General features: G+C 32.0%; 6 protein-coding genes across 6 annotated transcripts; 3 read left to right on the top strand and 3 right to left on the bottom strand.

The window, feature by feature from the left end:
• Positions 1–289: 289 nt before the first annotated feature.
• BX664DRAFT_319157 (uncharacterized protein) lies at positions 290–2,092 on the bottom strand. Its single transcript, XM_051542887.1, has 7 exons — positions 2,000–2,092; positions 1,342–1,941; positions 1,143–1,247; positions 951–1,075; positions 622–889; positions 519–548; positions 290–448 (listed from the first exon to the last, which is right to left on the bottom strand). The coding sequence occupies exons 1-7, from the start codon at positions 2,056–2,058 to the stop codon at positions 406–408; spliced, it is 1,230 nt and encodes a 409-aa protein (XP_051404186.1). The 5' UTR covers positions 2,059–2,092; the 3' UTR covers positions 290–405.
• Positions 2,093–2,263: 171 nt separating this feature from the next.
• BX664DRAFT_319155 (DNA directed RNA polymerase) lies at positions 2,264–2,770 on the top strand. Its single transcript, XM_051542886.1, has 3 exons — positions 2,264–2,338; positions 2,395–2,487; positions 2,547–2,770. The coding sequence occupies exons 1-3, from the start codon at positions 2,275–2,277 to the stop codon at positions 2,567–2,569; spliced, it is 180 nt and encodes a 59-aa protein (XP_051404185.1). The 5' UTR covers positions 2,264–2,274; the 3' UTR covers positions 2,570–2,770.
• Positions 2,771–5,833, bottom strand: BX664DRAFT_319152 (WD40-repeat-containing domain protein). The gene is made up of 7 exons (XM_051542885.1): positions 5,386–5,833; positions 5,208–5,307; positions 4,958–5,073; positions 4,785–4,890; positions 4,482–4,705; positions 3,491–4,414; positions 2,771–3,397 (listed from the first exon to the last, which is right to left on the bottom strand). The coding sequence occupies exons 1-7, from the start codon at positions 5,771–5,773 to the stop codon at positions 2,829–2,831; spliced, it is 2,427 nt and encodes an 808-aa protein (XP_051404184.1). The 5' UTR covers positions 5,774–5,833; the 3' UTR covers positions 2,771–2,828.
• A 29-nt stretch (positions 5,834–5,862) lies between these two features.
• BX664DRAFT_319147 (Snf7 family) lies at positions 5,863–7,168 on the top strand. Its single transcript, XM_051542884.1, has 7 exons — positions 5,863–5,950; positions 6,000–6,104; positions 6,175–6,221; positions 6,292–6,457; positions 6,520–6,631; positions 6,701–6,816; positions 6,874–7,168. The coding sequence occupies exons 1-7, from the start codon at positions 5,885–5,887 to the stop codon at positions 6,928–6,930; spliced, it is 669 nt and encodes a 222-aa protein (XP_051404183.1). The 5' UTR covers positions 5,863–5,884; the 3' UTR covers positions 6,931–7,168.
• A 912-nt stretch (positions 7,169–8,080) lies between these two features.
• On the bottom strand, positions 8,081–9,183 carry BX664DRAFT_319139 (ferrous iron transporter B). Its single transcript, XM_051542883.1, has 5 exons — positions 9,010–9,183; positions 8,798–8,902; positions 8,689–8,723; positions 8,354–8,630; positions 8,081–8,288 (listed from the first exon to the last, which is right to left on the bottom strand). Exons 1-5 carry the CDS (start codon positions 9,068–9,070, stop codon positions 8,203–8,205), a joined length of 564 nt encoding a protein of 187 aa, XP_051404182.1. The 5' UTR covers positions 9,071–9,183; the 3' UTR covers positions 8,081–8,202.
• Positions 9,184–10,277: 1,094 nt separating this feature from the next.
• BX664DRAFT_319138 (uncharacterized protein) lies at positions 10,278–13,011 on the top strand. Its single transcript, XM_051542882.1, has 4 exons — positions 10,278–10,389; positions 10,517–11,135; positions 11,264–11,356; positions 11,528–13,011. The coding sequence occupies exons 2-4, from the start codon at positions 10,745–10,747 to the stop codon at positions 12,856–12,858; spliced, it is 1,815 nt and encodes a 604-aa protein (XP_051404181.1). The 5' UTR covers positions 10,278–10,389; positions 10,517–10,744; the 3' UTR covers positions 12,859–13,011.
• Positions 13,012–13,717: the final 706 nt, after the last annotated feature.

Raw genomic sequence — 13,717 nt, 5'->3', positions numbered from 1 at the left:
TTGATTTTCTCTTTATTTTCATTTGAACACCGATACACTAGATTGTGTTTCTTTTTGTACTGTAATTAGAAAAACTATATATGTAAGGATTCGAACATATTTAGTGGTGAGCATTTTTTCTTTCTTTTCATCATGTACATAACATAGTATAACTATCTATCGTAATCCATGAAATAAAAAGTAACATCCGCACAGATACGAGCATCTTTAACTTTAAAAAAAAATGATCCAAGCATTTATTTGGGATAAAAAATCGAGATGACAAAAAAAAAAAAAAAAAAAAAAATAGGTGCAAAATAAAACAGTGAATGAGAGAAATACATAACATCTAAAACAAACTAACTATAAAATGACATTGGAACAAAGGAGGGCATGCATGTAAAAGTTGGAAAAAAAAATGAGAGTTTATAAGGTAGTATCTTCTGGGTCATAGTTGTCGTTGATTAATCTATAAAAGAAAAGAAAAGAAAAAAGAAAAGATGAATACGAAAACAAAAATAATTCAAGTTGGATATTACCTATAAACATAAGTGGGTGGTGCAGATCCTCTATATAATATATGAAAAAAAACCAATGTTCAGAAAATGAATCATATATTATTCTAATAAGTAAAACACTTACAAATTGTGGACAAACAAACTGACTAATTCAGGAGCAACATAATCATAATAAGGATTGGATAAGCCGACTTTATCAATAATGGCACCTTCTTGAAAGTCCAAGATACCATTGGGAGCCACAGTAATGTTGAATGTATCGACATCATAAGCAAATAGAGGTGATAATTTGTACAAGGCAGTACACACAAGAACAGGAGTAGAATGATGTTTAGCTGCGGCAGCAATCAGATGAGTTCCAGTCACGGCTACTAATCCACCATTAGCAAGGACTAATAACAATATTATATAATGAGTCATACTGTATACAAATGAATTATTTTATTTCCTTACCAGCATGAGCACCTACAACCACTTTATTCACACGAGGCATAGCTGCAAATATAGCAGAGTCTACCATCACAGTTGTATCAATACCAGCAGCTGACAAAGCAGCAGCCATATCATGACCTTGATATCTAATTTAAAAAATGAAAATTATAATTAAAACATGGATGTTATTATTAAAAAAAAAAAAAAACTTACGTAGGAGACGTTTCGGCCACAATGACCTGGAATTTACGAGTTTTGGCAGCGCGAATCAAAAAATCTTCTACAGTACGAGATTTTCCAATGGTCATAATCACTTCACTATGTATCAAAAAAAAAAAAAAAAAAAAAAAAAAAAAGAGAGAGAAGAGAACTTTAGATTAACCTTTCCCATAATTTTTTTTTTTTTACTTACTTTGCATGAATATAGTCAATAGCTTGATCAGCAATTCCTTTATAAACACTTTCCAAATCGGCGATGATTTCTTCATTGATTTCTTGAATAATCAAAGGTTTAAGGTTATAGACACTTTTCTGAGGTTGAGGTTCAATATCGGAAGAGCTATGGTTACCACGGAGCCTGGAAGCATCAGATAATAAATGAAACATGGAAGATTGTGTAAAAGAAGGACGGTCATTGCCAGCGACAGAACCTACATTGCTGCTTGTATTGGAAGGTAATTTGGGTTGCAAATTATTATCTTGAAATAATTCACCAGTAACACTATTATTGGTACTTGTTGTATCATCATTGTCGTCTTCCATATCGTCTTCCATATCCATATCAAGTGCATCGGTTTCCAATTCACCACGAGCTACTTCTCGAATCACTTTGAGTACACGTCGAACAATATTACCTACCGCAAGTTCCTTAGGTTGTGCTGCTGCCAATCGTCCACCTAGTTCTGTGATAAGATCCAAAAGGGTATCGACATCCCGCCAACGAGTAGTCGATACAGCTTGACGTAAAAGAACAGCGGTTTCTTTGGCTACTTCATAAGACCCAATCACTTGACTAAAAGAGAGAATAAATAAACATACTCGACAAAATAAGAAAAAAATTGTATACTTACCGTCTTTTAAGTCTTGATATAAAGTTTTCTACTGAAGCCTCCAGTTGTTGGTTTAACATGTCTATAATTGGGAGAAGAAGAAAAGAAAAAGTTGGTGCCGCCCAATTTTTTTTTTTTTTTTTGGAGTCTTTTTGCCGTACTTTTTTTCACCCGTGACTTAGAAAATCTCCTCCTTTCATCATCAAAAGGCGGTGTCTTTATTTCTTTTTTTTTTTCTTTTTTTTTTTTCTTTTTTTTTTTTTGTTTAGATCTTTTTCCTTTATCAAAAAAAAAAAATGGACGGTTATCAAGGTGCTCCTATTCGTCAACCTATTGTATCTATGAGTTATATTTGTGCTGGTAAAGAAAATATAAAAACAATAAAATAGGATCACTCAACATATGATTTGATATAGACTGTGGCGCAGAAAACCAACTTAAGCCTAGAGAACCTATCCGTTGTCAAGATTGTGGTCACAGAATCATGTACAAGAAACGTACCAAGAGAAGTAAGTGGGTGAATGAAATAAATTATTTGATGTTGATCTCTTTTTTTTTTTTATGATAGTGGTTCAATTCGAAGCTCGATAAATTATGTCTTTCACATTTTTCTTTTTATATAGTTTGTTGATTCAAAGGATTGACGTCTTATTCTCACTTTCATATTGAACTCTATACTGATCTCAGCATACATCCCATTTTATTATTATTTGTCTTTCTTCATATTCTTCCCTCTTTAAACATACTTGACAGTCCAAACTTTTTTTTTTTATTATTGATTGTAAATATATCCCCTTCCTTTCATGTCAAAGAACAAAAATAAAAATAAAAAAATTTCTACACTAATAATCTATATTTCACCACGGCTTAATTTGAGTACATATTGGAGTTCTTCATCGTCTTCATCATTCCAAGTTGATCCGTTGCCATTATGCGTCGTTGCAGTAGTACTATGACTTTCTTCGATGGTTGGCCATTCCATATCAGCGTCTAGTTGAGGTATCCCCATAGTAGTAGTAGTGGTGGTAGAAGTAGTAGTAGTAATAGAAGAGGCTTGATCACATAAAGAAGAAGGAGGATCTGACATTTCCAAACTTGCCATCACTGCTTGTAATAAAGCTTCATCTTCATCATAATTATCATTTGTATGACCATTTTCCAGATAAGATGGTGATGGTGATGAAGCTGTTGTAATGTTGTTTGGTTCTTGAGAGATCATCATTGCATAAGCCATTATTTCTTCATCCGATAATCCACCCATAGTCCATTTTTCCATTTCCTTTGCTGCCAATTCTTGTTGTTTCTTTTCCTGAGCTAAAACTAGTTGAGAAGCCTTGACCTCTTGTTTGATTTCATAATGTAATTCATCACGGATCGCTGGTGATGGTGCCTTGGCTTTACCTCGAAGAGTTCGTCGATCTATTACAACAATAAAAAAAAAAGAAAATTCATCAGTCCGGTTTTTTTTTTTTTTTTTTTTTTTTTTTTTGATGAACAATTTATGTTACTTACTAAGTAAATATTGACTTGAGAAATCCCATGATTTGATTTGATGTCCAATGGTAGCCACTCCTCTATATTCATCACATACCAGATTCTTGACACGCATCACAGATACATCTGACCTATCTACAGGAGCATGACGAGGAATTTTGTTGCCAATAACTTGAAGTAGTTCACCAGTCAAAGGATCCCACACCCGAATCCAACCATCATCTGCACCACTGACAATTTTGAATGCATCCAAGTGAATCACACTAATAGGAGATTGATGACCATGGAATTGTCGTAAAGGTCGCACCACTTTCAACTTGTCACATTCAATCTCTCTATCTAAACACCATAAACAAATGGTTCCAAAAGTATCACCTGTGGCTACCAATCGTTCATATGATGATGATGTTGTTGTAGGAGAGGTCGTACCAGATCCCAAAGAAGCAGGACTATACAAAGAGCTGTATTGTTTCTTGTATCCTTGACGTTGGCTATTCTTGTTTGACGTCATTCGAGAGTCCAATGTAGTCTCATCCGTAAAACCTAAAGATGATTCAATATCCAAAGTCACTGCACAAATGGTACCTAGACTATGTCCTTCCACTAATTGATCTCCTCCGCCAAATATTGCTACAAGTTGACCATTGTTGACATTATATTGATAGAGTTTGCTCAATTCGTTGTAAGCGACCAAGAAAGATTGAGTCACTGTATCATAATGAATGGATTGAACAGAAATTTCTTTATCGATCAGTGGAGCATGAATGAGTCGTCTAGTAGTTGTCATTTCATCATCATCATCATCACTATGTTGTTGTTGACGATGCTGATTAATTAACTTTCCTAGTTGTATGTCCCAAATCACAATGGTTCCATTGGTATATCCAGCAATAACATGATGATCCGAAGTAGCTTCAAGAGCAGTAGGTGAGCTTGTTGATCCTATGAAGATCATAGATGATGAGTTTACAATGAAGATCATAAATAAATTCCCATCTTTCATACGTACCATAAAGATCAGATATCGATAATCCAGTATTTACATTCCAAATCTTCACCATACCATCATCACCTCCACTCAATACAATATCAGGAGCAAAAGGTGGCATACATAATACACGCACAGCACCTTGATGAAAGTCGGAAAATACCTTGAGTTGTCTTCGAACCAATGTTTTTGCCCTTGTTGTCATAGTGATGTAACCAGGTGAAAACCCCCATAAGACGCGATTACTGCATCATATATATTTAAAGAAGACAATCAGCGATAATTCATGAAGAATGATTATTATTACTATTATTATTATTTTACCTGTCCATTTTTATTGCACTCACTTGAGTTGGCATGCCTTCATCAGTACTATAGAGTAAATGGCGGTCTAATTTTCCAGTAGAAGGATTACATTTGACAGCCACACCTAAAAACACACCACATACACAAAATGAATCCCCCTTTTTCTCTGTTTTGATATCTTTTTCTTTTACCTTGTTCCTTGCTTGCAGCCATCATAAAACTGTTTTCAAAATCAACGAAAATACGATCAATGGATCCAATTTTTGGGTTGAATGTCATCAATGTCCCACGTCCCTTTTCCCATTTTCTTCATAACAAAAAAAAAAAAAAAAAAAAAAAAAAAAAGAGAGAGAGAGAGAGAGAGAGAGAGAGAGAGAAAGAAGGATGAGTTTGTAAATAAAAAGCAGATACTTCAATTTATTTATCTATTTTTTTTTTTACCTGAGCAAATGAGTTCGAAGAATATATTCTGATTTCCAACTATCTGTTCGTATTCTTTTATAAGGTAACTGACCGAAATAAGACAAGAACGCATTCTTCCCTATAAAAGATTATCAAAAAAAAAAAAAAAAGTGTGAGTTATTCTTATATTATTGACAAACAGAAATAGTAAACTTACAACAAACATCGTCCATAACTATATGTCTCCAATATCGACATGTTTTTGCCACAGTAGTTAAGCTGGTAGGATCCAATCTGGCGAATATATGAGCGACCAGTTCAATAGAGAGTTGGTGAATATATGTTGGTTCATGTTGAGTTGATTGTTTTAAGTTTGGTAATGTACTATCAGTCGTTTTTGTTTGTTCAATATCAGTAGTAATCAATTCGTTGGTTTCAGTATGAGAATCAAGAGACATGAAAAGGGGGAAGGGAGAAAAATAAAAAAGAGTTTTTTTGGATAAAAGATAATAGAGGTAAGATAGATTTCCTTTATCTAATACTAGATAATCTGTCAAATAAAAGCGAGCGAGAAGAAAAAAGAAAAAGCAAGAAGTCGCAGCCATTTCGTTTTGAAAGCAAGTCGGAGATGTAAAAAAAAATAAAGTGAAGTTTTACCTATCCTGTTTGCCAAGTCTTTTTCTTTCTTCACCAAAAAAAAAAAAAAAAAAAAAAACATGAATCGAATATTTGGCACTACAAAGAAAGCACCCAAACCGACGTTAAATGACGCTATCTCATCGGTAAAAAGTATAAGATTTATATATAATATCTGACCATATATTTGTCTAGGCTGATGTACGTGCTGATGCTGTTGAAGTCAAAATCAGAAAGTTAGATGCAGAACTGACAAGGTATAGAGATCAAATGAAAAAAATGAGAGAAGGTCCAGCAAAGGTAAATATAAAAAGAAATACAAAAATATAAATATGACTTTTCTTAAAAAAACTATTTTTCTTTTTTCCAGAAATCGGTACAACAAAAAGCATTACGTGTTCTAAAACAACGAAAATTGTAAGTAAAGAGTAAAAAAAAAAAAGAAGAAGGAAAGAGAACTCAATACATATATTATTATATAATGTAGGTATGAAGCACAAAGAGAGAACCTGCAACAACAATCTTTTAATATGGAACAAGCACAAATGACAACAGAGAATTTACGAAGTGTAATGGCTACTGTGGACGCGATGCAAACAGCAAACAAAGAAATGAAACGACAATACAAGAACGTGAACTTGGATAAAATTGATGTAAGTGAAAATAAATAATGAATGAATGAATTATATCTTATATTTTTTTTGTTTCATTATAGTCATTACAAGATGAAATGGAAGACTTATTAGCACAAGCAAGTGAAGTACAAGAAACTCTTGGAAGATCATATAATCTACCAGATGACGTTGATGAAGAGGATTTGGAAGCAGGTAAGAGAATGGATTACCATAAAAAGAAACTGAGATGAACACACAAACTTTTTTTTTTTTAAATAATAGAATTGGATGCTCTTGGTGATGAATTGAATTTTGAAGATGAAGAAATACCATCTTATTTACAAGAAGAACAACCTGTTGACTTACCAAAGGCGGCTGAAACTGATCCTAATAAACACGTAAGAATAGTTTGTTTGTATTCAATTGATGAAATTAAATATTTTCTTTATTATTAGGACGAATTGGATGAATTTGGATTACCGGTTGGAGCGGAAGCACCTTTGAAGGCATAGGATTAGTTATTATCATTTGGACCCTTCTTTTTTATATATTATATATATACTTATATATCATTATTGTTTCATTGTTTTTATTTACCGCACCTTTTTTTTTTTTTTACTCCCTTAAAATACTATTATTATTATCACCCATCCTTTTGCATAGTCTTATTTGTGCAACAATGATTTTTTATATATTAAAAGAGTAAAACAGTTTTTTTTTTGATTTTTTTTTTTGTTGTTTTTATTTGTCTCACGATTAACTTATCATTTGTCAATGGAAGCAAAAAAAATTGGTAACATAGTTGTCATCCTTTTATGGTTACCTATGGTTTTTAGTTTACAAATAAAATAAAAAAAATGACACTCCTTTTTGGTTTGATTTTTTTGATCATGTCAACACATGTGAGAAAACTTCTAATTTTAAAAAAGAAGAAAAAAGGTAGAAAAAACGAATGATTCTTACCAATTCTATTAATGTGATAGGTTCATCATCACTTTAACTATGTTGTGTAAAGGAAATGGAAAATTGAGAAAGAAAAAACTTTATGATCACAGAAATTACTTTTTATGGATAATATTCTGCGAGACATATGGCCTTGCCTTTACTTTTTATGGTAACAAGGCGAGCACGCGCGCTCTCTCTCTCTCTCTCTCACTTCTCTTCTCCCCCCAAAAAAAAAACTAAAAAAATTGGGAGGCGGTAGCTGAACTATATTTCCGAAGCACCCATCATTACATAAAGTTGTATAAAATAATCACCGCTTACCAAGATTTTTCAATCTATTATGATCGATGGATTCATTTAGAGAACCTTGTTAGAAACCACCTTTTTTTTTTTTTTTTTTTTTTAATCAAGCAAGGATCATATTTGGTTCATGTTAAGTGAAGGAAGGACAGTGAGGATGTATAGGTTACATCTCATTTATGTGGTGTACGAAGGGGACATATGGCATGGATCAATGCCGAGCACTGTGATAAGCGGCTCTCTAAACAGAAAAAGAATGGTACCACTCTGACGGATTTATCTCCCAAAATGGGTACAAGTTTATTTTTATCTTTGTTCCCACCCTGTTTGGTGAGGATTATAAAGGAAAAATAGTTCAATGCATTAACAAATCACTGGGATAGAACAGAAATTGTGGAATCATAAGTCTTGGCAATCAAAAAAAAAAAAAAAAAGGTAAATCATCTTTGTAGTAGATCAAATAACTATGCATAATCAACATCAAATATAAAACGTAATTTATTTCATCATGATCATCAATTATCTATTTGAGACTAAACTTAAGATATGGTACAAGCGTTCTTTTCTTCAGGTGGAGGATTGTGGGCTTTTTCAATAGTGGCAATCAAAACGTCAAAGATTTTGGCTACGAAAAAAAAAAAAAAGATATTAACGAATAATATACAAATATATAAATATATATATACTTACCAACATTTTCATTGTGTTTCGCTGAAGTTTCTACCATAGGACAATTCCATTGTTGTGCTAAAGCTTGACCTTCTTCTTGGGATATCTGTCGCTGGATATTTAAATCAGATTTATTTCCTACAATCACACATGGTACACTTTCCAATCCTGTAAAATCCAAGATCTTATCACGAATGATTTTTAACATATCAAAGCTAGATCTTGATGATATCGAATATACTAATACATATCCATGAACGCTTGAAGCATGATGAGATGATAAAATAGAATATTCGTCCTATAATATCAAATTAAGTTAATATAACCTTTCTTTCTTTTCTTATTTACTTATTTACCTGTCCAGCTGTATCCATAATCTCTACAGTGTATTCTAAAAAAAAAAAAAAAAAAAAAGATAATGAATTAGTGTCAAAAGGATCTTTTTTTTTCCATTTATTTATTTACCATGGCCTCTATATTTGATAGTCTTTGTAAATGTATTTTCAATAGTAGGATAATAACTATCGACGAAATGATTTTCACAGAATTGAATGACAAGAGAAGATTTACCTATTCAATTATAATACAATATAAAAACAGTGGGGATAATGTCAATGTTTAATCCAATATTATTATTATTATTATTATTATTATTATTATTATTATTATTTACTTACCAACAGCAGTTGACCCGAGAACAGCAATTCTTCTTGCTTTGGCTTGATTAGAGGCTGACATGATAGATGACTATAAACAAATACTATACAATACAATATAAAAAAAAAGAAAGAAAGAAAGTAGTGTAAATAAAAAAAAAAAAAATAACGTCCGTCGGAATATGTCTATCCTCTCTCCCCTTAAACGTCACCAGGCTAAATCTCCCAGTCTTTTTCTATAATATACAATAAATACTTCTTTTTTTTTATTATGTTCAAATTGAATATCATTTTATTTATCATATATGTTATTTATTTATTGTTTTATGACCATCCTTCTACTTACTACTGAACTTCTTTTTTTTTTTTTATTGAGTTATATCTGTGTGTAAAAAAAAAAAAAAAAAAAAAAGATGTATCAATGGCTATTGATAACCGTGGTAATCCGGGAAATATAAATCATTTAATTGGTTCATGCTTCATCTCCGCTCCGCCCTTTCCCTCTTTTTTCTCAATCGATTATCTTTCTTTTATATGAAAAGATTGAATAATTCAAAATCATCATTTATTTATTTATTCATCATCCTATTATTATCATCATTTATTATTTAATTTTGTCAAAGGAATTATCAAAAGAGAGATACTCATTCTCCCTTTTCTTTACGAATGGATCCAAAAAAGGTAATTTGAATCTGTAAGATTGTTCTTTTGAGTTTGATTGGCCAGTCATCTGTCAAGTGAGAAATTTGTTTTTCTCTCACCATTTTCAGATATTAAAAATAATAATAATATAATGATGATTCTTCTTCTTACATCATCATGAGATAAAACAACATGAATAAATTTTTTTCATAATAAACATTGGAGATTCAAATTTAAATATAATAATAAAAATAAAAATAAAAAAAAAAGGTCATCACTAATGATAAATACATATATAGATGAATATATCAACCGAAAACGCTATAGCCAACAATGGCGTGATATGAAATCAAAAAAAATTGTTAAAATGAAAAAAGTAGCCGTGAAACCTAGTCAATCAAAAAAATTGTCAATGCACTAGAATAAAGAAGAAGAGAAAGCCGTATCATCCCGCAAACACCGTCGTTCTTGGAAAAAAAAGAAATGACAGCATGCAATCTTTGAACAAAAGGAAAAGGAGATTAAGCGTTCGGAAACTGAAATCAATGGGGGGAGAGAGGCCCAAAAAAAAAAAAAAACTTCCCCAAGGATCGGTTGCTATAAAAGGATCAAACTGATTTTTTTTTTCGCAGTTTCACTTTTTACACCTTTTTTCTTTTTCTTTTTTTCCCTTTTTTTTGATTTCATTTTTTTTTTACCTTCAATTTTATTTATTTATTATTATTATTATTTTTATTTTAGTACCTTTTTGGTAGAAAGGTAATTTTACTACACAAAGGAAAAAAGAAAAACGTAAACCACTTTTCTTTTTTTTTTTTTTTTTTTTTTTTTTTTTTTTTTTTTGCTAAGCGTTTCTCACTAAACTAACTTGTTATTTGTTCTTCAGGAAGCTCAATACTTTGATCCATCATATCATTCTTTTGATTCCCTCTTTATTTATCAAGTATGGAAAACAATATGATTCGTAAGTAAAATATCTTTTTTTTATATATATCATTATTCTTATATATATATATATATATTATGAATAGAACTTCAAAATTATGAACATAATTCTTATGATATTAACAAATGGTCACCTTCAACAACTTATCATCATCAAGAAAAACCATCTATGCCAAAACTATTAAGTTTTACTCCAAATCATGGTCAAGAAGGAACATTAATCACCATCGTATTGGAAGGCTTACCTATTCAACCTGTCAAACTTGCCTTCAATAGTCTAGTGGTCGATACAAAACTAATTCGTTCTCAACAAACTACAACATTGATGGCTACTATCCCCAACTTTGATATGACTTTATCTACCTCAAATATTGTTCCAACCTCAGTTTGTTTTTTGAATGAAAAAGATATTGTGGAAGATACTTTTTATTTGGCAAACTTTACTTATCGACAATCCAATAATGATTACTCACCACATTATCAACATGATCGAAAAAGGTCTTTTGCTTCTCTATCTGATGATGATTATTCTTCTTCTACAAACAAGCGTGTGCATCAAGGTAAATACTTATATTGATTACTGTCAAAAAAAAAAAAAAGATATTGTGTTACTCATCTTGAATTTTTTTTTCTTCTTTTTTTCTACTTTGGAATATTGGTGCTGATAATAATTTTTATCCATTTTTAGACGTACAATATCCTTACGATACATCTGTTACTTCATCTCCCTATAGTCAAATTCCACCTTACTCATCCTATTATCAATATCAACAACAACGAGGTAAATTCAAACAAAATTATGCAATCTAAAAAAAAAAAAAAAAAAAAAAAAAAAGACATTTTACCCTATTTCCGGTCGAATCAGTCACCCGGGTGAAAGATGCTACTAGGGCAAAATAGTTTGTCCGTTCCTGCTTTTTCCTGGATACTTACATTTACTTTATATATTTAGGTACCAATACTTATTCTTCGTTACCTGAACGCTATCATCCAAACCAATTACCAATGATCATGGAATCTCCTGTACATATGCAATCTTATCAATCATCTTACGGTGGATCATCTAATCATTCATCACCTACTTTGTATTCACCATCAGTATCACAACGAAGAAAATCATATCAACGTCCTAACGTGCAAAGTTTGAAATCAACATCACATCAACCATCCACTTCTGTTGATAATTATCAACCTTACCCTGGTCTTGTCAGTCAATGCAATTTCGAACTAATCGATGATTTACATACCATGACTCAAAATTGGAATGCACTGGAGCAACAACAAGGTCGACGTTTGGTGCGTTTCTGGCGTGAAGACAAGCCACATGATCTTATCCAATGTTGTTTCGAATCCGTCTCTCAAAACGATTCTGCAGCAACTGATACCAACAATACAGTAGTATCCTGTATCTATTGGCCTGAACACAATGATTATTTTATCACCTCTGTGGACTGCATCTACCTTTTGGAAAGTTTGATGAAAACTCATTTTGGTGTGGAAGAAAAGAATAGGATCCGTCGTAATTTGGAAGGTTTTCGTCCATTGACAGTGGCCAAATGCAAACCTATCAGTGCTGAATTCTTCAAACGTGTCATGGGTTTCCCTCATCCAAAACCAAGAAATATTGAAAAGGATATCAAGGCATTCACTTGGAAAATTCTACCTTATGCTCTCAAAAAGATCATCATGAAATATTCTGTTACCTCCTCTACCTCTGATACAGCTTCTGGTCTCTATTCATCTCATTTGGTTACTCAAAGCAATACATCACCCCAACACAGTTATCATCATTCATTATTAATGCCATCCACATCATCTTCAACAACTTCTATAGCAACAACATCAACAACCTCACCTTCTTCGCCATCATCAGCAACACTCGCCACTCCTCCTGTCACAGAACATGATCAATTTATTCATCAACCTATCAAACAACAGCCATTATATTATAATCCAACCACAATGACTTATGGGTATCAACAAGAACCTGGTGTTCGCTCAAGGATGTCAATTTCATATACGCCACCATATTCTACTTCGTCTTCAACATCCTCTTCCTCCTATACTGTGGCTTCACCATCATCATCACCACCTTATCTCTCGGAACAACCTATGACCATCATCCCATCCAATGCCACCACTTCATACACCTCTGTATATGCTTCTTCGCCTTCTTCTACACAACCTATCATGACTTCAACCACTTCTTCCACTTTTGTGTCACAATTGATGATGGACAATACACCTTGTGAATCAGATTTCCTGGCCAAGTATACATCATAATCATCCTCTTTTATATATATTTATGATCTTGTACGTAGTTTCTCCCTTCCCTCACTCTCATGTAACATCTTTTTTTTTTTCTTCTTCTTTTACTTCTCTTTGTTTTTATATTTTGTATGATTTTTTTTTTGTTTTTTCTCTTTTGTTCTTTTTGTTACATAGTTTTTGTTATTATTATTTTTTTTTTTTTGTTATGATATCTTCTTTGGGAAATAAAAAAAAATTACAAACCCTTCCTTTTTGTTTATTTATTTTTTTTTGGTACTTGTTATGGAATGTACAATTTGATTTTGTTAATGATGACTCAAAAATGATGGTTGACTTAAGTGATGATCAAAGGATATTTTTTTTTTCAATTATGAAATGGGTGCATGGACCTCCTTTCCGGATGACATTATGTTTTCCTTTTAAGATAGGGATGATCATCTCATAACAATGAACTAAAATGAATTATGTTTATCAATTTTTCTTTCTCTCCGTCTGCAAGCAGGGTCACACAGACGTTGTCATCCCAAAAAAAAAAAGTCTTTGGAGAAGTTGTCTATGTAAAAAGGATAAGATTCGTCATCAACATCTTCATTGTTGGGAGCCTTCTAGAAGTTATTTTTAAAAAAAAAATCGTCCTTTTACTCATGAATGACAATGACATATCCCCCCCCCATGGAATCGATACCGACTGTGTAACATGATCGTTATTATTTTTTTGATTGTTAATTCATGGGTATAGTTTATCCGCATCGGAATCACGGAAGCGGTAAAAAAAAAAAGAAAAAAAATGACAAGAAAGCCGCTCCCTTTTAAAAAGAAAAAAAAGATTTTTTTTTTTGATCTGTCATGTCCATTTGAATAAAAAAGAATC

This window comes from Halteromyces radiatus (genome assembly GCF_025201355.1).
Source record: "Halteromyces radiatus strain CBS 162.75 chromosome Unknown BX664scaffold_1, whole genome shotgun sequence".
Taxonomy (NCBI): Eukaryota; Fungi; Mucoromycota; class Mucoromycetes; order Mucorales; family Cunninghamellaceae; genus Halteromyces; species Halteromyces radiatus.
This window is presented reverse-complemented; position numbering and strand designations above follow the sequence as displayed.